Here is a 21,022-nt window from a genome sequence, read left to right as displayed (position 1 = left end):
TTACTCTTACTCAGGTACTAGTGCACACAGTTGAAACACAAAATCGCCCTAACTCTTCCTCACTCCCAAGTTCATTGTATTTTCAACTCTTTAAACTTTTTTTTTTCCCCTAGAATAACCTAAAAATATGCTTGTACTCTTGGTTCTCGATTTTTCAATTTCAGATAGGGTTCCATAGTGACCTCCAGTTGTAGAAAGCTTTGACTTAGGTATCTTCGCCCCAACCCCACACACACACGCACACACACACACAGACACACACACACACACACAATTCTCTCTTCATCTTTTCATTGTGACTAGATCACAGTTTTTCTCAATCTGTGTTCAGTGTTTGCATTATCACCTGTCTGTAAATATTGATCAGAGCTGAGCCCTGTAGTGTCCCAGGCTGACATTTCCCTGTGTAACTTTTTATTTTCCTCTGGCTATTGCTTACCTTGCTTTTGGGTTCGCTCTGCTTTCTGTGTATCTGTCATTAATTTATTCCCAAATGCTTTAATTGACTGGAAGAGAGAAACCCTTCTCCGCGCCATCAGACACATGGACGGATCTGTAAGCTCTGGGTCTCCCCCGAGCCCTGGTCTTCCTGCTCTGGTCTGGCTGCTTCCTGGCCTCTTGGTCTTCTCTTCACCATCATCCTGGGACACCTGCTCACTTCTCTTGTGCTGAATCACCTGTTCCCTGGATGTCGTTTTTTTCCTCGTCTATGGTTTGCGCTCCATTTTTGGTCAGTCCGTATCTTCCAGGAGCTTCATGGCAAAAAGCAAGCATGAGAGTTGTGGTTTTTTGTTTTTTTGTTTTTTTTTTCAATCTGAAAATTACCTGCAAATATTTTTACTATTTTACCCATTTGGAGTTTGATGGGAATCCAGTTCTAAGTTGGAAATCATCCTCCCTCTGAATTTTGAAGGCATGTTTTCCCCTGTCTTCTAGCTTCCAGTGTTGTTTTGGGAAAGTCTGCTAGAGTCTGATCCTTTGTCCTGAGGTTCTGGGAAATTTTCTTATATGTTTCTTTCATAATTTCTTCCCCTCCACTTTATCCTTCCATTCTGGAATTCCTGTTGTAGGATGTTGCACTTCTGGATGGAGCCTCACATTTTCTTTATAATTTTCCAGCTCTTTTTTTGTTCTGCTTTCCAGGAGCGTCATTTATTTTTTTTAAATCTTTACCCTTGAGCTTCTCTATCGAAGGTCTTTTGTTTTTGTTTTTTTGTTTTATCATGTTGTAGAATGTCAGGAGCTCTTCCCTGTCCTTTTTTGTTTTGAGCCCCCATTCCTGGTATTGGGTAGAGTATCTCCTCTTTTCTCTCTGGGGATGCTAATTTCAGTTTTCTTCTGCTCCCTGCGTTATCTCTGCCTCCTGAGCTCCTTTCATCTGTTGGCTTTGGTCTTTGACCTTTGTGTCGGGACGCTCTCCTCAAATGTCTAGTGTCCTTGGCTATTTTTGTGTTTAAGAATGGGGCTCAAAACTGCTGGGCCTCCCATCTGGGTGACGGGGCACGTGATGTGACCCTGCCAGTTTTATGCAGCAATAGGGGCAGGCACCAAATGAGGACCTTTTGATTCTGGGCCTGTTTCCCCGGAGAATAATGTTCTCATCTCCAGCCTGGGAGGCAAAAGCTGGGCAGGCTGAGTTGAGGAAGCAGATGGGGCAAGGGACCCACCCTTTGCATTCAGGCCACACGTCCTCATTGCCCTCAGCTGAGCCATGTTCTCTGAGGACAGAACCGTCTCAACTGTCTTGAGAGTGAAAACCCGGTAGCTCCACGTGGAGACTTGGAGCTGAGGTTCCCGTTCGCACCTTCAGCCCTCAGGACTGCCTGGTGCGTCTGGTTTTGGGGTTTCCCAGAGGTTCTCATTGGCTCCCCCCATCCCCTGGGTCAGTGACCACACGGCACCTTCCAGAGCTATGGTCAGCATCTCTGGTCTGCTGCCCCTGGTGCTGTCCCCCTTGTGCATGAAGGTTTGTGCCCATCCCCCGATTTGTTCACCTTTCAGCAGGGAAGGGGGGTAGCGAGTAGTACTAACCCCTGCCTTTTGGTGGCAGGAGGGCTGTCTTCTAAGGAGGGGGAGTCTCGGAGAAGTAAGCGGCTCACCCAGGGTCCTGTTTCTACCATCTGACAAGGGCTGTAATCCACATGGCACGAGGATGAGCCATCGGGGCAGGCAGACGGAGGAGGACCGATCGAGCCCCCTGCATGCAGGGAGCATCTGATGGTGCTCAGGGCAAGGGGTAGCCCCTAGAGACATCTCTGAGACAGCCCCGGGGAGCTCTGTGATCAGGGGGATACAGAGGGCCGGAGTTCAGAGGAGGGAGACCGACTGAACTGTTGCTTCACACAGGCACCGTGTTGTGAATACTATTTGTGTGGTGTTTGCTTTTCTGCATATTTTTCCTTACTGTTAGCTCATTCTCACCTCCCAGTTAGCTGGTGGATATATTATCATCCCCACTTTGTACTCATGAAAAAAAGAATGTGAGTAGGCTAAGAAACTTAAGACTAAAACTAAGAGACTCTCTATTACCTAGAGGCCAGACGCAGCCCTGGGTCTCTGGGTCCCCAGAATGGCTCGGGTCGGGCCGGGCGGAGGAGGGCAGGCCGGCGTCCTCCCATGGAAGAGCATGAGCTCTGTTACAAAGGGAGAGTTTACGTGAAACAGTTAAAAGAAGGAGGCTACCTTCACCCCGCTTCAGATTTTGGACAATCTGCCTGGAATCTGGCCTAAAGTGAAGCATCTTCCAAGGCAGAGAGAGAGGACAAGCCGGGGTAAATGGAACCCAGCTGAGGGCCACAGACACAGGGCCGCACGAGACCCAAAGGCCGGGGTGCCGCTGCTAGTCCCGGCGCTGACAGAGCTGGCCGTTCCAAGAGCTCAGTCCATCCGAATGAAGAAAGGTATTGAGAGGAAACCAGTCAGAAGAGGCGTCAGGAACAGTGATCTGCGTGGCAGGAAGCAGCAATAGGCAGGATCGAGGATCGAGAGGGCAGACAGGCCACGAGGGAGGAGGGATTGAAGCAGCTCAGGGCAGACCCCCTGGCCCACCAGGGCTGTGGCGCATTGCGTCCACTGCTCTCCCTGGTGGTCCCGGAAAAAGAGGGGGAAGCGTGTTCTGAGGCCCCTATTTACTGAGCACAGAAGATTTCCATCCAAAGCAGTCAAAATTAAGTTTTCTGGGCTCATCCTCGAATTACCTGCCACGTGGAATGGCCCCACGTCTTTCCAGATAACCAAAGTGTTTGTGTGCGCCGAGAGGGCCAGGCCCAGGGGCCAGCTGTAGGTGCTGAAGGCACGTGGAGGAAGCGAACTTGGAACGGCCAGTTGCGCCCAGGGGCGCCGAGGTTCTGCACCCAGAGCGTGGCCCACCCCAGGCGTCCAGGGAGGGGTTATTGAACGAACAGACAGATGTGCCCGTCTGACCTGTGGTGGGGAGCTTGTGAGGACTCCTGACCCCGGGAGCTGTTGGCAGGGACGACCGGAGCGCACTTCTTGGTGGATCCTCTCTGATGCCCTGGGGACTCCCTGGGGCTGTGCTGTCGTGGGTGCCCGTTGCAGGGGTGCAGGTGGGAGGCTGGGTGGACAGCAGCCTCTTGAACTATAGCCTCCTGTCCGGGCAGCTGTGGGTTAGAGATCCTGGCAGTGAGGAAAGAAGGCCTCAAGTCTCAGGGTCGGAAGGGACCTGTAAAGACGCAGCCTCTCAGAACCCCTGTATAATGTCTGCTAAGAGGCCCCTTGGCCTCTGATTGCATGCTCCCCCTGGCACAGAGCTCACTGCCTTTCATCTCTGAAGATGGCCTGTTGGCAATTGTTTCTTATATTAGGCTGAATGCCTAGGATCTGCCTCCAGGACCAGGTGGGTCCTGTCTGACCCTCTGGATAAGGTCGTGCCCCTTATATGAACAGAGTGACCCTAATGTCTTTTCTCCAGGCCTCAAGGCTCCAGTACGATGCTCATTTCATCTCCCATCTTGGTCTTTTGCTCCTGATTTTGTGCATTTGTTCCTAGTCCATTTAAGATTTGGTATCTGCAGGTTGTGGGGGGGGGGGGGTTGGGCCTGGATGGCTCAATCATTGAGCATCTGCCTTCAGCTCAGGTCATGATCCTGGGATCCTGGGATCAAGCCCCACATTGGGCTCCTTGCTCTGCAGGAAGCCTGCTTCTCCCTCTTCCTCTGCCCCTGCTTGTGTTCCCTTTCTGTCCTCTCTCTCTGTCAAATAAATAAAATCAAAAAAAAAAAAAAAAAAGATTTGGTATCTGGGGAGTACCTGGGTGGCTCAGTCGGCTAAGCATCTGACTCTTGGTTTTGGCTCAGGTCATGATCTCAGGATCCCAGGATCAAGCCCCATGTTGGGCTCGGCACTCAGTGGGGAGTCTGCTTGAGATTCTCTCTTTCCCTCTGCACCTCTTCTCCGCCCTCTAAAATAAATAAATAAATAAATCTTTAAGATTGGGTATCTAGAATGGAACAGAAAGTTCTATTGCCCAGGGCAGGAGAGAGAGAAGGACCATCCCTTCCCTCCTGCTGGATGCTCCCGTCCAGACCGGAGGGCCTAGTTGGTGGGTCCCTTGGTCACTCATGTATCCACTGGGCCTAGCACAGAGCCTGGCACACAAGCTGTGGTTAGTACATAGAGAGGCAGAGAGTCGTACTGTGTCTCTGGGGCCTTTCAGGGGAGCAGCCTGGAGCTGTGGTCAGAGGGGCAGTCAGGCAACAAGCTGCTGGCCAGGAACTGCACTCCACCGCCGGCCTCCAACCGGCGTGTTTGTTCTTCTCGTGCCTGGGGCCGCGTGTCCTCATGCTTCTTCCCGGAGTGTGTGTTGAGTTGTCTGTTGCAAACAGCCTTGCTGGGGTGGGGGTAGTGTTTTGCCTGGCTCTGTAATTTCCTGGGAGGGGATTGATTTGTCCAGATGGTCAGTGGGTGCTGATATGGGCTGTTTGAGTCATCTCAAGGAGACTCTGTCTTGTCTCCCTTCTCTGAGAACGCGCTGTTGACTCACTAACGATTCTTTAAAGGAAACCGTCAGTGAGAATTGGTATCTTAGGGACTGGCTGGGCCTGAGGCAATGGGAAAAGGTCAAGAACCTTGAACTGAGATGGATACAGTGGGATGATCCTGGCCAGTTGAATGCAGAGCTGGATAGGGATAGAGTGCTCAGCCATGTAACTCAGGAGGGTGCTGACGTCTGTCATGGCACAGGAAAGGATGCTTGGCCGTGGCTTGCAAGACGGCCTGGCTTGGGAGGGCGGTTCCAGACAAGGGGGCTGATGAACCTTGGCCCCTGTGGCTTCTCTTGAGAGTTTTGTCTTTAGGGACCGGTGTCTGATCTGCACAGCCTGCGGAAGGGTGGGTTCCGTGGGTGAGGATGGAGTGTGGGCCGTGTGCCTGCCCCGCCTCTCCACGCCTCACCCCGAGTTAAGGCCTATGTCTGTCTGTTCATTCCTTCTGTGCTGATTGAGTGTAAGTGCCAGGCCCTCTGGTAGTCGGGGGTAGGCCTCAGTCCCTACCGGCAAGGAGTTTATAGTCTGGAAAGAACACTAGGTAACGCACCGTGGATTGCTCCGTGTGAGCTCAGCCTTAGCAAAGGAGTCCCACGCCCCGCCTTTCCTCAAGGAAGGAGCTGCTGTTATCCCTGGCTTATAGGTGAGGAAACCACGGCACAGCGCACTTAAGACACCTGCCTGAGGTCACACAGCTCCAAAGTGGTAGAGCCGCCATCTGTACACCCTGGCAGTCTGAATCCAGGGCCTGTGGCTTCCCTGCTTCATTGATGCTGCCCCCTGTACGGGAAGGATAGGCCGGATCAACAGCGGGATCGTGGTACGTGGAGTGAGCCTGGCAGTGGACAGAGGATTGGCAAGGGAGAGGTGGCATCTCAGCAGGGCCTGCCCTGGGAGTTAGCAGAGGCACCGGCACATGCTAGCACGGAGTGTGAGAGCTCTTGGCACGTCCTGGGAACTCTAGGAATGGTTTTATATCATATACAAGCATATACATACACCCATTATATATGTGTAGATATACACACACACGTGTATATACGTACACACATTATATAGATACACATAGCAGCCACACACACACACACACACACACACACACACACACGTGTGCACGAATACATTTACTCTGGCTGCATCAGTAATCACCCCAAGCAGAGTAGTGTAAAACGACCATTTCTTTTGTTCATGGAGAGTGCAGTCCAGGAATTTGGACTGGGCACAGTGCGGATAGTCCCTCCCTGTGCCCTGCTATCTGGGCCTCTGCTGGGGGACCCTTGGCTGGCGGTGGGGTCTGAAGTCTGGTTTGCTCGTGTGTCTGGCACTTGTTGCTGGCATCAGCTGGGGCCTTGGTTCCTCCCGCATGAGCCACTCTGGGGAGTCTCTCCACGTGGGCTGGCTTGGGTTTCCTTGAAACAAGGGGGCTGCGTCCAAGGGCAGGCATCTCAAGAGAAAGAACCAGAGGAAAGAGGCCTTCTCTAAGCCCAGCATCAGATGTCTTGGAGCAGCACTTGTTTTTGTTGTTGTTGTTGTTGTTGTTGTTTTTAAGATTTTATTCATTTATTTGACAGAAGAGAGACAGCGAGAGAGGGAACACAAGCAGGGGGAGTGGGAGAGGGAGAAGCAGGCTTCTCGCGGAGCAGGGAGCCCAGTGTGGGGCTCGATTCCAGGACCCTGGGATCATGACCCGAGCCGAAGGCAGACGCTTAACAACTGAGCCACCCAGGCGCCCCATTGGAGTAGCACTTGTGCTGTGGTCACGCCGGTCCCCTCGGATGCAAAGGGAGGGAGGAAGACCCTATGTCCCCGCAGAGGGGAGCCAGTGTCCCAGGGTGTGGCCATCTTTGGAAAGTACCACTGGCCAGTGTAGCTGGACCCGGCTTGGAATGGGCACATCCATTCTACTTGGCCTTGTGTGGTTTTGGACAAAGGTTATCAGCAGGCTGACATCAGATTTGGCTTGATGCCTCCCCCCCCGATGCCCCAAAGTTCTTGTCACTGAAGAGTGCTTTGGAGCTCAGTGGAGATTGCGCAGCCCCCCCCCGCCATTTCCTGAGCTGCTTCTGTGCCAGGCAGGCAGCATCCACGGTCGTCAGCCCCATCAAGGGACAGTGACCCCTGAGGAAGACCAGCAGATAAATGGCACCAGCCACTCTTCTGAGTACTTTGCATACTCAACCCTCCTGGCAAGGTAGGTACCTCTGTTGTCCCCATATAACAGATAAGGAGACTGAGGCACAGGGAGGCTCGCAGCTAATCGGGGGAAAAACCCTCTACTATGTCTGTAGAGGGATAGTCACAGCACAGTGTGGTAGGTGGCGTGGCCCATGTTGATACAGGGTGCCTACCTGGGGCCCCCCACCCTAGCTGGAGGTGTGAGCCCTTAATAGGTTAGGTATACAGCACCTCAAAAATATTCCTTTCCAAATTGCTGAAGGCCAGCATTCGCCTGTAGCTCTGTCGGCAGGATTGTGTGCACTCCAGTTCAAGGTAGTCCCACATTCATGGTGTGCCTGGTATGTGCCAAGTGCTGTGGCCATGCTCTGGGGAAGAGGTGGGCCCCCTTCCAGGGACCACAGTCCCAAGAGAGCAGTCAGGGATCATGCGAGCCACGCTCCAGGGCAGGAAGCACCGCACAGCGTCTGCAGATCAGCGGTCCCCTGTGTGAGAACGCACCAGCCTCCATGTAGGGGCCAGAGACTTCTCAGGGGGTCTCACGGGATTCACAGGCACCAGCGACACCGAGGGAAGGGCGCCCCAGGCCGTGGGATCAGCAAAGGGAAAAGCACGGAGCGGGGGGCATCATAACCTGCTGGGAAAGAGGGGCATCTAGTTGCCGGGAAGGCCGTGTGAGGGGTGGGCAGGGGCCAAATGACTCTGGAAAAATCTTGAATGCCAAGCTCAGGGCTGTACCGGGAGCCTTGAAGGCCTCTGCGCTTCAGGGGGACAGCAGGGTCAGATGAGAAGGAGCCCTCTGTCTGCAGGGGCGCTGGTTCCTCCCTTGCCCTTCCTGTCCCCTGACCCCATTTGGACCCTCACTCCTTTGCTGGACGTTCTTGAGTTCCCATGCTCTCGGCCTGCCCTTCCTCCCGCGCCCCTTCCTCCTGCGCCCTCTGCCGCGCTCCTCCTGCTTCCACTCTCCCCATCCTTGCTCCCGCACGTCCCTGTGCTCCAAGCGCCCTGCAGGCCGCAGCCTTCATCTTGCTGACCCCGCAGAAATCCTTTGACCAGGAGACCGCTCACAGCGGATTGCTGCATTTATAACATACTTTGGTGCTGTCCATCGCTGTCGCAGAGCTGTGTCTCTGGGGTGATACGGAGCTGCATCCAGAGAGGGCTGGCCCGGCTTCCCCACACATTTGTGCTCTATTTTGTGCACCTTCATACCTCCCCCTGGAGCCTCCAGTGGTGTGCGCACCAACCTGCCACTCGAGGTGGTTGAATGGACAAAGGTTCTCCTGTCTCATTCCTGCCGAAGATTTCTCCTGAGGTCCCTCTAAAGAATGTTTTACTGTTTTGTTGTAAAAATCCGATCCGTAACACACACACACACACACACACACACACACACACACACACACACACAGAGAAAAGTGCCTGAAATGAATAAGCAGTTATAAAGCCGGTAGCTGCTGAGCCCCAGAATGTGCCCCCCCAGCCCCCAGCGAGCCCGTCCCCAGCCTCCCACACAATCCGGAACTTTGTGCTTCCCACCTCCTTGTGTTGCTTTACGGTGTGACCAGCGGCGTATGTACGCCTATGCTACACAACATGACTTCGCTTTGCCTGATTTTGATGACAAGTGGAATATTCGCTGTGCGGGTCCTTGCGTCCCTGAGGCCCCATGACTGTGGTGCTTTCACTCCCATCGCTGTTTAGAATTCCACCATCTGTTTACCCATCCTGTTAGTTTGAGTGGTTTTCTCTGGACATTTTCCACAGCCCTGGTCATCTATAATTTCCTGAGCCTGTGCTATGAATACCTCGGGGGAGAAAGTTCCATCATGTCGGAGATCAGAGGGAAGCCCATCGAGTGAGTATGAAGTCCCCGCGGAGCCCCTCCCACACCACCCCGTTTCCTGGGCCTGATGTTCTTCGAGCCGTCTGGGTGTCAGGCAGACACACAGACCAACTCTGCCCATAACCAGGCCCTGTCGTGCCTCCCCTCGCTTCCTGAGGGACGCCATTCACAGGGACCTGGGGACGGCCTCGCCGGTTTCTTGCTCCTTTTTCTTCCTACCCCTTCCTGTCTGCCTGTTTCTCCCTCTCGCACTCTTGCCATTCAGTACTTGGCAAGTCGGTTTGTTGCCCTCCGGGCCGGTGGAGCCCTGCTCCCTCATGCCCTCCCTGCATGAGCAAGCTCTCCCCGAGTGCTTGGCCTCCGGGTAAAGGCTGCCTGGGATCTGTGCCCTGTTCCCAGCCCCAGTCTGCTCTACCCAGGCTTGTGTGGATGTGAGGGAGGGTGGCCTCCCCCAGCCCCACCTTTTCCCTAATCCTGGCTGTCTGCCTACCAACCTCTTCTCTGCTTGCCTCTTCCAGGTCCAGCTGTATGTACGGCACGTGCTGCCTCTGGGGAAAGACTTACTCCATTGGATTCCTGCGGTTCTGCAAGCAGGTGTGTGTCCCTGCACCTGCCCTGGTCAAGAGGGGCAGGCCAGGGGCCCGGAGCCTGGGTGCTGCCCCTGCTTGTCCAGTGGCAGAGGCAGGCGTAGGGCCTGGAGGACCCCACTTGCGGCGTTCCCATATCCCATGAAGTACCCCAAAGCCCCGGCACCCACTCCGCACGCTGTTAGGCATGCACGTGCATTAGCAGAGTGTGCTCCAAGGGGCAGCAACAGGTGTCCTAAAAGGGTCTGTGGCAGCCCCGGGCAGGAAGTGGTCCCATACCTTTGCTCACTTCGGCTAGGCAGGTCTTGGTGTGCGCGCGCGCGCGTGAATCAGGAAGTGCATGGGGATTCTAGAATCTCAGCTTGAAACCCCTGATCGGCTGCAGCTAGAGGCCAGGAGGGCTTCTGCATGAAAGCTCCCTGCCAAGATGGGCCTGCGGAGTCTCTGGCCTGTTCCCCGTTTCCCAACCGGCAGTCCACCAGCTTCCACTTTCCTCAGCTGCCTCCCCTGTGGTCTCAAGGAGCCTGGGCGGAGGCGGTGTGGGGTTGTGGTGTAGCGCATGGGCCCCGGTGTCGGACCATCGGAGTTCGGTTTTCAGCTTTTCCTCTTGACCGGGTGACCTTGGCTAAGTTACATAACCTCTCTGAGCCTGACTTCGTTTCCCCTTCTGTAAAGTAGGCCAAACTATACGTATCTCAAGGGATGGTTTAAGGCCCGGGTGGGGTGATGGATGGGAAGCAGTCAGCACAGACTGGCACGGAGCCCACTCTTGTCTGAGTCTGACGTGCCACACCCTGCTGGTGGTCAACCTCAGCCCAGTCTCCTCCGCGTGCCAGGACCTCTGTCAGCCCCTCCGGCGTCACCAAGAGTAGTCACAGGGGAAATGAAAACCACAGCTGATCACCGTGGCCACCAGAGGGCTGGCCTTTCTACTCCCTTCTGTGCAGGGCCACTGCCTGCAGTGTGGGCACGCCCACAAAGCACCTACCTGGAAGGGCCAGGTCTACACCCAGGTCTACACCACAGGCCAGCTGCTTCCAGCTCTGCCTTCCCTTGGGCGTTCCTGCATTCACAATCTCCCTCCTGGGCCTGGAGGCAAAGAGTTAAAAGTGTCCTGGGGTCAGGGTGGGTGGGGCCTTCCAGAGCCTTTGTTTACCAGCCTTTCAGCCGCCCTGGGCCCAGCTGTGACTCACTGCCTTCTTTGATGAGTATATTATGTACAAAGTTTTGATCCCATGATCACTAGCTTGTGTCGCCTGGTTATAAATGATTCCCGGGCCCCGTGGGTTCGGATGTCCTGCTGCTGTTCTGGAAGGGGCAAGGAGAGGTAATAAGAGGACAGAGTTATGATAAAAGCAGCCTTTGCACCCCTTTTCCTCCGGAGAGAGCCCTCCTGAGTGAGAAAGCCTGGGCCAGGCCCCCCTCCCCCCCCCCCCCCCCCCCGATCCAAATCTCCTGGAGAGCTGGTTCACAGTACGCATTCTCTGGTCAGCCAACCACCCCCCCAACCCCCAGCCTGATGAAGAAGGTCTGGCATGGAGCTCTGGGTGCTGGGTCATGTTTACAGCTCCACCGGTGGTTCTAATGTCCAGCCTGGCTTCGGAACCACTGCCTGATTTCTGACCCGATCCAGGGCAGTGGTTGGGTGAAGGCTGTGGGGCCTGCTGATGTGGACTCCGCTGTCACTTCAGCCTCTCCGTGCCTCAGTTTCCTCACCTATAACTACTTTGTTGGGGGGCTCTTGTGCGCCCCGCTGACTGGGGACGGCAGCAGCCTGTTGACAGGCTCTTAACCCCCACCGCGCGCAGATTGTGACTCCTCCCTTCTCCCCAGATACTGGTCCTGCTCCCTCAAGGTGGGTGGTGGGGCCAGGGAGTTTAGGGGGTTTTGCTGGGGGCAGCATTGCACCTCTACCCCCATCACACGTGCTTCCACGCAGCTCAGGCCCCCCGGGACTCCCCACAAACTGCGCTCAGGTCCCCAGTGGGGCAGAAACTGGGTTCAACAGGTTACTTTCTCTGCCCTGGGGTCCTTGCCCGACTTGAAGCCACACTGGCTCAGCCTTTTAAAGCTGCTCCCCCCTCCACAGAAGGGGCCTTGTGGCTTAGATGTATTGATCTCAAGAGCATGGTGTTTCTGCTGGTTTTATGGGCACATGGGTGGTCCTTGACTTTGCTGGAGCCTCTGGAGGGCACTGTGAGAACCTGGTTCAGGAATTCTTCCAGTGGCTGTGAGCGGGCCAGTGGAGGCCCTTATTGAACACATAGGGAGGGGAGAGCTTCCAGAAGACACTGCTGTGTTCTTCAGCCCTGTGATGTCGGGTCCCCTGCAGCCCCAGTGAGACCCCGGGGGTGGACAAGGAGGGCTGGAGGAGGCTTCGAGCGGGGCCCTGGCCCCCTTCCTGCTGCCGTCCATCACCAGGGTCTACCCCCTTGCCCGCATCTGCTCCTGGCTGCTCGGGCTTGGTAGGAGCTGCTCCTCGTGCTTGCCCCTGTTGTATCTCTGGCATGTTCCTGCTGACCCCTCCAGCAGCCAGCCTGCCTGCCTGCCTCCCTCCTTCCGTCTGCGCGCTCTACTGCATTGCGCGATTGCGCAGCTGTCCTCTTAACAGATTCTGCCTCTCCCTGCCACGGCGGTGCCCTCGGGGCAGGACATTGGGCCCCCCTCCCCGGCCCCTCAGCATCCAGCACAGACCCAGCGGGCCAGAGGAGGCGCTTGTCACAGTTTCTTTTCTCGTCCTCGACTCTTGACCTTCTCCCACCAGGCCACCCTGCAGTTCTGCGTGGTGAAGCCACTCATGGCTGTGAGCACCGTGGTCCTCCAGGCCTTCGGCAAGTACCGGGATGGTGACTTTGAGTAAGCAGAGGGTCCCCCCGACAGGCGTGAGGGGAGGAGTGTTGGCGCGGGAGTGGCTGACCCTGCCCAGAGGCTGATGCCCCCGCCTTAGGGAAGGGGGTGGCTGCAGACTGGCCCCACGCCCCTGACCTTCCTCTGAGGGGAGGCCAAGCACGGCCCGGCCCTCCTCACGCCTCCTTGCACCCCTGAGTTGCAAGGCCCATGCCTGGCGGTGACCACCATCCCACTTGGCCCCGCCTACACACTGGTGCCCCAGGGGTGGGCCCAAAAGGGATAGTGACCACCCCCAGGGCAGGGAGCAAGAAAGTCAGAGCCCGGAGAGGCCTGTCTTGAGTCCCCGGGTAGAAGGCTTCTCCTGTGTAGATTTCCTCTTGTTTTGGGACTTAGTGAAAGTGACCTGGTATCCAGGCCCCGTGCTTGCAGACACTTTGCATATACCACCTGCACCCTGCGTGACTGCCCTGCCGGGGCAGGTGAGCAAACGGGGGCTCAGGGGGGACATGACTTGGCTCAAGAGAAAAGAGCAGAGCCAAGCTCTGTGTTGTTCTCACACCTGTTGCCGGACCATCGGGCTGAGCTCCCCACCCCTGGTCCTAGTGGCTTCCACGTCTCTGTCCCCACCAGGAGCCTGGGCACCAGAGCAGAGGCGGCAGGGCTGACCTTCACCGCGGGCGCACACCCTCGCACACCTCCCCTCCACCCCCTGCTTCTTGGCCACTTGGATCCCTTTCTTCAGTGGCTCGTGGAGCACTGCTTGGGGAGCATTGCTGGGAGCCAGAGCTGGGAGCACTGCTTGGGGAGCATTGCTGGGAGCCGTGGGGCTTGGCAGACTGGCAGGGCAGAGGCGGGAGGGAGGCCTCTTGTCCCTCAGAAGGCCCTGTCCAAGCCAGAGAACACTCCCCGTTCCCACAGCGTCACCAGCGGCTACCTCTACGTGACCATCATCTACAACGTCTCCGTCAGCCTGGCCCTCTACGCCCTCTTCCTCTTCTACTTTGCCACCCGGGACCTACTTAGCCCCTACAGCCCCGTCCTCAAGTTCTTCATGGTCAAGTCCGTCATTTTTCTCTCCTTCTGGCAAGGTGAGCCTCTTCTTAGGCCCTGTGAGGCCCATGCTGTCCCTGGGCCCTCCCAGCCTAGAGCCCAGACCTCGGTCCACCAGGGGCCTCCTGGGCGTGAAGTCTAGGCCCTCAGGGGCCTTTCACAGGAGCCATGGGGGACCCTCTGTGGGGCTGCCTCATGGATGGGGGACCCAGGGGAGCCCCAGTGTTGGCGGCCAGCAAGGAGCTAGCGGAGTGGGGTTTCCCAGAGGCCTCAGCTTGGTGTTGGCATCCCAGCCCCACAGGAGCAACCATGGACCCCACTGCCATCCTTGCTGGTGGGGGTGGCGTTTGGGGGGCTGCTGCATGAGGAAGGGGCAGCAGGATGGGGGCCCAGTCCAGGGCCACATGCCCACGCCTCCCCTTCCAGGCATGCTCCTGGCCATTCTGGAGAAGTGTGGGGCCATCCCCAAGATCCACTCGGCCCGCGTGTCTGTGGGCGAGGGCACCGTGGCCGCCGGCTACCAGGACTTCATCATCTGTGTGGAGATGTTCTTCGCAGCTCTGGCCCTGCGGCACGCCTTCACCTACAAGGTCTATGCTGACAAGAGGCTGGATGCGCAAGGTACGAGCCAGCAGCCTGGAGACCCCCACCCCAGAGGGAGAGGCCCTCCCTAGCCCTGCCCCGGGGCCCTCCTGCCCCCCAGTGTCCGACAGGTGGTGACAGTGCAGGCGTCTCCGGCCTACTGGTGGGGAAGGGCCCACGCAGGTCGAGGCTGTCCTGCCCTGTGCCCCCAACACAAGGTTGTGGGGGTTGGGGTAGGGGAGGTCCCGGCAGCTGAGCCCACCTGACTCTTGCAGCAGGCCTGGAGTCTGGAGAGCCCCGCGGGAAGGTCAGGACAGAGACCCCAGAGTAAACAGGTTTCCTGGGGCTCCTCACACCAGACTCGGCTTTCCATTCTGTCCTGTAATGCCCTCGGCTCTAAAGTTCTCCATCTTTTTATATCTGGGATTCCTTCTAAGAAACGGACTCAGATGGGCATCGTTTTTAACAGCTTGCTTTTTACAGCTGCTCATTTTCCTCTTTGTTGGAAGAGGTTGGCAACCCCAGTTCTACATTAGGATGCCCCAGAGAGTACAAGTCCCACATCTGGGGGCCCCCCTCCCCAAGGTTCGACAATGAGTGGTCTGGGCCTAGACAGCAGTGGCAGGGGGTTTCCCAGCTCCCCCGGGCCTCTGGCTGCTACTGGGCAGAGGGGATGGTGGGGGGTTGGCGGCAGAGGAGGCCAGGAATGCCAGCGAGGAGGCGGCAGGGTCTGGGGAGGGGACGCTCCTGCTCTAACACGCCGCCCCCCAGGAGTCAGGCCGCTGCCGCTGCCTTCCATGTGGCCACAGACGAGAACCCACTTCCCCGGGCCTAGTGCCTAGGCCCACCACAGGCCCTGGAGAGTGGGGTGCTGCAGCAGGGCCCCTCGGCCCCTTCCCCTTCGTACTCAGGCGCTCTCTCCCTGGCCGGAAAGAGACCTGCCGGCCCCTTCCGGATGGGCCGGCACTCCAGGCTGCCTGGCCGCCCGACTCTTGTGCGCCCAGCTGTGTTCTCCCGGCACACTTGGCGGAGGGCTCTCAGCACCCCTTCTGTTTGTGATCGCACACCTACCCAGTGCTGGCCGCTTCGCTGCTGCCCCACCCGCTTCCCTCTGGGTCCCCAGATCTGGCAAGCACCCACTCAGTGTTGAGGGCGATGTCCCTTGGACCTGCTCCCGACAGAGCCTGTGCCCTTAGGAAAGTCACCCTTGTGCCTGGAGCCTGGGGCCATAGCAGAGAACCCTTTCTGGACCCTTGAGGTTTAAAATGTCGCACGTGGGGGCTCTGCAGAGGCCCAGCGGACACCTGGGCTTTATCTTCCCACCCACCGCTCCTGGACCACCAGTCCAGCAAAGAACAGCATGGCCAGAAACCCAGCTATAGCAAAGAGCCCAGCCCAGCCCTACCAGCGAAAGGCAGGACCCCACCTCCATGCTGGACGCACTAACCCCTCAGCCTTGCAATCGGACTTGGGTCCCCAGCTGCCCTTCCTGGAGGATCTGTACAGGGAACCACACCCCCTTGCCCCCCAGTCTTGATTTCCTTGTCTGTGAAGTGTCGTGAGGTTCATAAAGCACATGGCACAGGCTTAGCAATTCCATCCAAGCCTAAAGAGAAGTGGGGTTGCTGGGGTCCTGACTTAGATGTGGAGGTGGGGCCTCGACCACCGTCCTGGGTATCTGCTGTTGGTTCTCCCATCCCCCCGGACGAGAGTGTGAGCCCTGTGAGAGGAGTCATCCCTGGGTGGACATGCCCCCCCGCCCCGGGTGCCAGGCTCCAAAGGGGCAGCCGGGGCTGCTGGGTGGGGGCGGGAAGGGTGTCTGGTGCCGTGTGCAGGCCTTGGTGGTGGGCAGATGGTGTCACTCAGCTGTCTCTTGTCTTCTCTATTTCTCTGGCTTCTCTCCCCCTCCCCTTTCCCCCTCCGCCCTGCTTCTGCCCCGGGTTTGGCCGCGGGCAGTGCCAACATACGGCCCTTACGGTAGGTTCTGCTCTCGGTCTGCACGTCTGTCCTGCACGTCAGTCGTGGTCACTGTCACCGGCATGCCTCTCTCCCTAGCCGCTTTTCTGTGTTCCTGTCTCACAGGCACCCCCAGGCAGCAGAGCTCAGAGCCCCTGCCTGCCAAGGGCTGCCCCCGTAGAGTTTGCCTGCTTCCGTCCTGGTCTCTCAATGTTCTGGAATATGCCCTGCTGGGTCCTGGGGGCACAGTGCGTGTTAATGGGAGATCCATGGCGGAGAACATGAAGGTGGAAAGGACATGCCAGATTTGAATTTGAAGACCTGGGCTTATCCCTTACCACTCGGTTTTGGGGGCCGGGGCCACTTCTCCCCGCTGAAACTGTGGTGGGGGAGAGTTCCTTAGGGGGGAAGTTAGGAGGAAGCGCATCAGGGCTGGCCGCTTCCGCCCTCTCAGAGGGGAGCTGGTGAGGATTTATGGGTCAGCCCCACTGTTGGTGCTGGCAGACACCCTGTCCTGACAGAGCTGGTTGGCAGACTCTGGTGCCCTCTGCTCCCCGGAGTGAAGGGGGACCTCGGGGGAGGGGGCGGGGCTAGCTCTCCGGGGCCCCTCCCCTGACACTCCCGGCCTCCGTTCTCCACCCTGGGTCCCTTCCCACCAGCCACACTTATCAGCCCCCGGAGGCTGCTCACCTGCACTCTGCGCCGCAGCCAGAGGAGCCATCTCTTTGCCTGTGCCTCCTTGTGCCCGGGACCCCATTCTCTGTCGGGTGACACAGCCTCGGGGTGGGGGTTGGTCCCAGGACAATGCGCTCCCTGCCACCCCAGCTGCTCACCCCCCGCCTCTGGGCTCCCACCCTGCAGGCCGCTGCGCCCCCATGAAGAGCATCTCCAGCAGCCTCAAGGAGACCATGAACCCACATGACATCGTGCAGGATGCCATCCACAACTTCTCGCCTGCCTACCAGCAGTACACACAGCAGTCCACCCTGGAGCCCGGGCCCGCCTGGCGCGGTGGCGCCCACAGCCTCTCGCGCTCCCACAGCCTCAGTGGTGCCCGCGACAATGAGAAGACTCTCCTGCTTAGCTCTGATGATGAGTTCTAGGTGCGGCTGCTGGTGGGGAGGACTGGCACCTGGGCCCAGGGCAGGGTGTGCCCCCCTCCAGCCCCGTGCGCGGGCCGGGAGGCAGCCTGGCACAGCTTTGGCATTGCCCGTTAATTTATTGGACCAGAAACACTCACTTGTCACTTCCGGAGGAACAGCCAGAAGCTGTGAGCCCAGGGGACAGCCCAGGCTCACAACGAGCCTTCAGGAATACTTATACCAGGCCACCCCTGCTTCCGGGCGCGGGACAGAGGACGCTGGGCGTGACTGCTGTGCCCCTGTGGCTTGTCCTGCGGCGGCATGGTGGGACCAGCTGTGGCCCCATGGTGGACCAGCGGCCCTCTCAGCCCCCACGCGGCTCACCCCCTCCCCCATGAGACTTTCAGCCCTGTCCCCAACACCGTGCAATACTCTGACCTGGGCTCTTTCCTGCCTGCTCCCGCCCTTGTGCCCCCTGTCCATGTTAGATTAGCCTCACCCTGGGCCAGAGGGGCAGGAGGGAACCCAGATGCTCCCCGCAGCCCCTCCTGACCCAGGCCTGCCTGGCATGCTGCAAGGACCAGAGTGGCACCAAGAGCCACGTGTCCCGTGTCGGAAGGGCACTCAGGTGCATCTGGGCCCCTCTTCTGTTGACGAGGCCTCTCCAAGCAGGGCTCTCTGGGCCCCTGGGTGTCCTCTCCGTGGCTGCCCTTCCTGCCTGCCTCATGCCCCTTCCTCCTGGCCTGCTGAGGGCAGCCAGCAGCCCACACTGCCCTATCACGTGGGGTCTGTCTTCTGGAGAGCATTTTGGCAGAGCCCCTGCTTCCAGGCTGCTGAAAGGGTGGGCGGCTCCCAGCCCCTCCTTCCCAGGCTGAGCAGTGAGAACCTCCACAGGGTCCTGGTCTCTCCCTAGGGCTTCTCCTTCCCGTTTCAGGGGAAGGTCTGAGTCTCCACATGTCAGACCAGCTTCTGGAGGAACAGTCCCATGGGAGGGAGGATGGAAGGAGGGGGCGTGCAGCAAGGAGCTGGGAAGTGGGAGGAGTGACCCCAGACTCCTCTCCCTGGCGCCGTACCCACACAGGGCCTGGTGTCCTGCCTCGGCTGGCCCCTCGGCCCATCTCTTCTGTGCCTTAGTCACACATGAAAGCTGCCCCTTCCTAGGCCCTCAGTCTGTCTGGCCGCAGACACTCACTGGGGGCCCTTATCAAGCTCCTGGCACTCAGAGGATCCTGCTGCACTGGGCCAGGCACCCTTGGACAGGCCTTAGGGGTGGCCAGGATCGCCAGTCCCCTCCCCTCCCCTTGCTCACCTCCACACCCATATACGCGGAGCCTCCGAGGGCCAGAGCCCCCAGGCAGGCTGGCTTACACCGGCCACTGTCTTGGGAGGAGCTCCTGCAGGCGGAGCGTTCTGTCATTTGGATCCCAGATGGCACTTGGGTTTGGGCTGTAACAGCCTGGAGAAGGTGGTACGGTGAGGAGGGCCCTGCCCTGTGGCACCAGAACTTCACCCTGGAGTCTCTTCCTTCTTGTTCATTCCTGGAATGAAGTATGCCAAGGGTCCAGTGGGGGGTTCCACCCCAGTCGTCTTCGCAGGCTGTCTTGGGCCCTGTGACCAAGCCAGCCCCCCCGGGGTCACAGAGGCCTGTGCACAGGGGCCTGTCCGGTGGGCCTGGCCAGCTGGTACCCAAGCTGCCCAGGAAGGCGGCAGGTGGGAGCAGGCTGTCCGAGATCCTTGGTCCCCACTCCCCCCTTTGCTTTCACAAATCTGTGTGATTCTCCTTCCAGGCCAAAGTGTGCCGCCGACTCCCTGCCCCCTGGTCTTGGCCCACCCTGGCACTTGCTGGCTAGCATGGTTCGTGGGGGGACACGGGGGTTGGGGGGACTCCGGCGGAGCCGAGGGGCCGGGAACGCGGGCCCGCCCACTCCACCCTTCCTTCCTAGGATGCATAACCTTTTTTTTTTTTTTTTAATTCCTCCCCCGCCCCCCGATAGAGTAGATCTTTGTACATAAGAAATACTTGAAAACCGAACTGGATGATGTATGAGAGGACAGAGTCCCCTAGTTTTGTATCTCGTGTATGACTGCCATGAATTCCACCAGAAAGCCGCTCTATTTTGGTCTCTGTGACATTTTAAATGCGTGACAGAAGTGAGCAAATAAAGTGAGAAGTATATATATATGAGATAATATAGATTGTATTGAAATCTCTTCTGCCTGTGGGTGCGGTTTTTTCCTTCCTCTCCCCCGCCGCCCTGAGTGTGTGTGGGGGGCTGGGTTTGGCGGTTGTGGGCAGGGGTCTCCTAAGAAGCTGGCTTCCTTCCAGGGCATGCTGTGTAGGTGATGGGGGAATGCACAGTGCCAGAGACGGACATTGAGGTCCAGGCTCCCCCCTGGACGAACGGTCTCGGGGGGACCCAGGGGCAGCTTTGGTCACGAGGGGCCCACCCTCCCGTGCTGGTGTGTGCAGTGGGTTGATGCCCCGTTGCCCCTTCTGTCAGCCAGCCAGAGGGGGCCCCGCCGGAACACGGGCAGCCCCATTCCTACAGGTGTCTCCCAGGACTCCTGACTCCTTGCAGGCTATCTTCCTGCCTCCCTGAGCCCACTCCCCACTGTGGGACCTTAGGTCCCTGCCTCTGGAGCCGAGGCTGCGGGGGCCGCGGGCTGCCAGGCCAGGTGCCTGGCCACACAGGGCACCTTCCGGCCTCCCGCCTCTGGGGAGGAGGGGCTGTCCTGCTGACAGGAGCGCTCGGGAATGCAGCGTGGGCGGGGGAACTTCCCAGCCAGCCACGAAACTCCACTTGTCCCGCCCGTGGCTTCCTGCTGCCCTTTCGCAGGCCTGAGCTCAGCATCCCAGGATCGGGTATCAGGATGGCGGGCCTCAACCTGAGAGGGGGCGAAAGGCCAGTGGACGCAGCCAACCCGTGTGGTTTGGCCCTTCCCCAACTTTCAAAAGCTCACAGCTGCCACAGACGTGGCCTTTTCCCTCAGCCCAGCCCTGCCACCTCTCTGGACAGAAACCCTCCTCACTGCAGTTTGTGTGTGTGTGTGTGTATGTGTGTGTGTGTGTGCTGTTGTGAACGTCTGCGCTGCATGTTAAAGCTTGCAGCCCCTCGGGTTCCTGGTGTTTGTCACACCTATGCCCTCATGGTACAGTGAGGCTGCAAGAAGCTGAAGAAATCATCAGAGGCCACACAGCTAGAAAAAGGCACACCTGGATTCAAACTCCGATTTCCCTGACCCACAGACCACTGTACCCTCCCCTCCTTTTCAAGCTGTCCCCAAAGGGCTGGCAGATTGGGCTGAGATTATAGCGAGTTGGAGCCTAAGATGAGACACACGGTCGCCTTTTAGGCCTGCAGGCTGGGACTGAAGAAGCCACTTCTCTCTCGGTCTCCCCGTGCCTTCCGGAACATGGGGAAAATACTTTCTACTTGGCTGTAGAAAGTCAGGCCTCGGTGGGAAAGTGCTGGAAAGATTACTCTTAAATCCGGGAATTTTCCTCTGGGCGGGACTGTTTATTCACTGAAGGGATGCCAGGGATTTAACCCTACATTTCATTGTCCTCCTGGCTTTGTCTTCCCCTGGGACGCTCCAGGGAACCAGACAGAAGAACAGAGGTTTTAGCACCAACCCCCCCTCCAAACCACTCCCCCCAAGCAAGAGCTAGTCCTCCCCTCCAGCAGAGGGGCCTGCCTGGGGTTGAAAACAGAACTCCAGCTTCAGTCCTTCATTCAGAACGCATCCCACCCACCCCGCAAAAAACCCATAGCCCAGGGACTTAGACTTCTTCACTGTGGAAAAAGAGAACTTGACTTTATTCAGAAAGTCTACAAAATACAGAAGGCGGATAACTCGCTTACTGTAAGTCAGAAAATAAATAAATTCTGG

At 57.9% G+C, this 21,022-nt stretch overlaps 1 protein-coding gene across 1 annotated transcript in view; it reads left to right on the top strand.

The window, feature by feature from the left end:
- Positions 1-19,342, top strand: part of TMEM184B (transmembrane protein 184B) — a 47,369-nt gene extending 28,027 nt beyond the window's left edge. The window contains exons 4-9 of the mRNA XM_028115423.2: positions 8,946-9,036; positions 9,543-9,618; positions 12,376-12,467; positions 13,380-13,549; positions 13,938-14,132; positions 16,911-19,342. Coding sequence (XP_027971224.1) covers positions 8,946-9,036; positions 9,543-9,618; positions 12,376-12,467; positions 13,380-13,549; positions 13,938-14,132; positions 16,911-17,152 — 866 coding nt within the window. The 3' untranslated portion in view covers positions 17,153-19,342. The remainder of the gene's footprint in view (positions 1-8,945; positions 9,037-9,542; positions 9,619-12,375; positions 12,468-13,379; positions 13,550-13,937; positions 14,133-16,910) is intronic.
- The last annotated feature ends 1,680 nt before the right edge of the window (positions 19,343-21,022 follow it).

This window comes from Eumetopias jubatus, unplaced genomic scaffold (assembly GCF_037043125.1).
Source record: "Eumetopias jubatus isolate StellerSeaLion01/CBP00866 unplaced genomic scaffold, mEumJub1_p1.0 scaffold_8, whole genome shotgun sequence".
NCBI lineage: Eukaryota > Metazoa > Chordata > Mammalia > Carnivora > Otariidae > Eumetopias > Eumetopias jubatus.
Note: the sequence above shows the minus strand (reverse complement) of the source record. Positions and strands in the feature narration are given on the sequence as shown.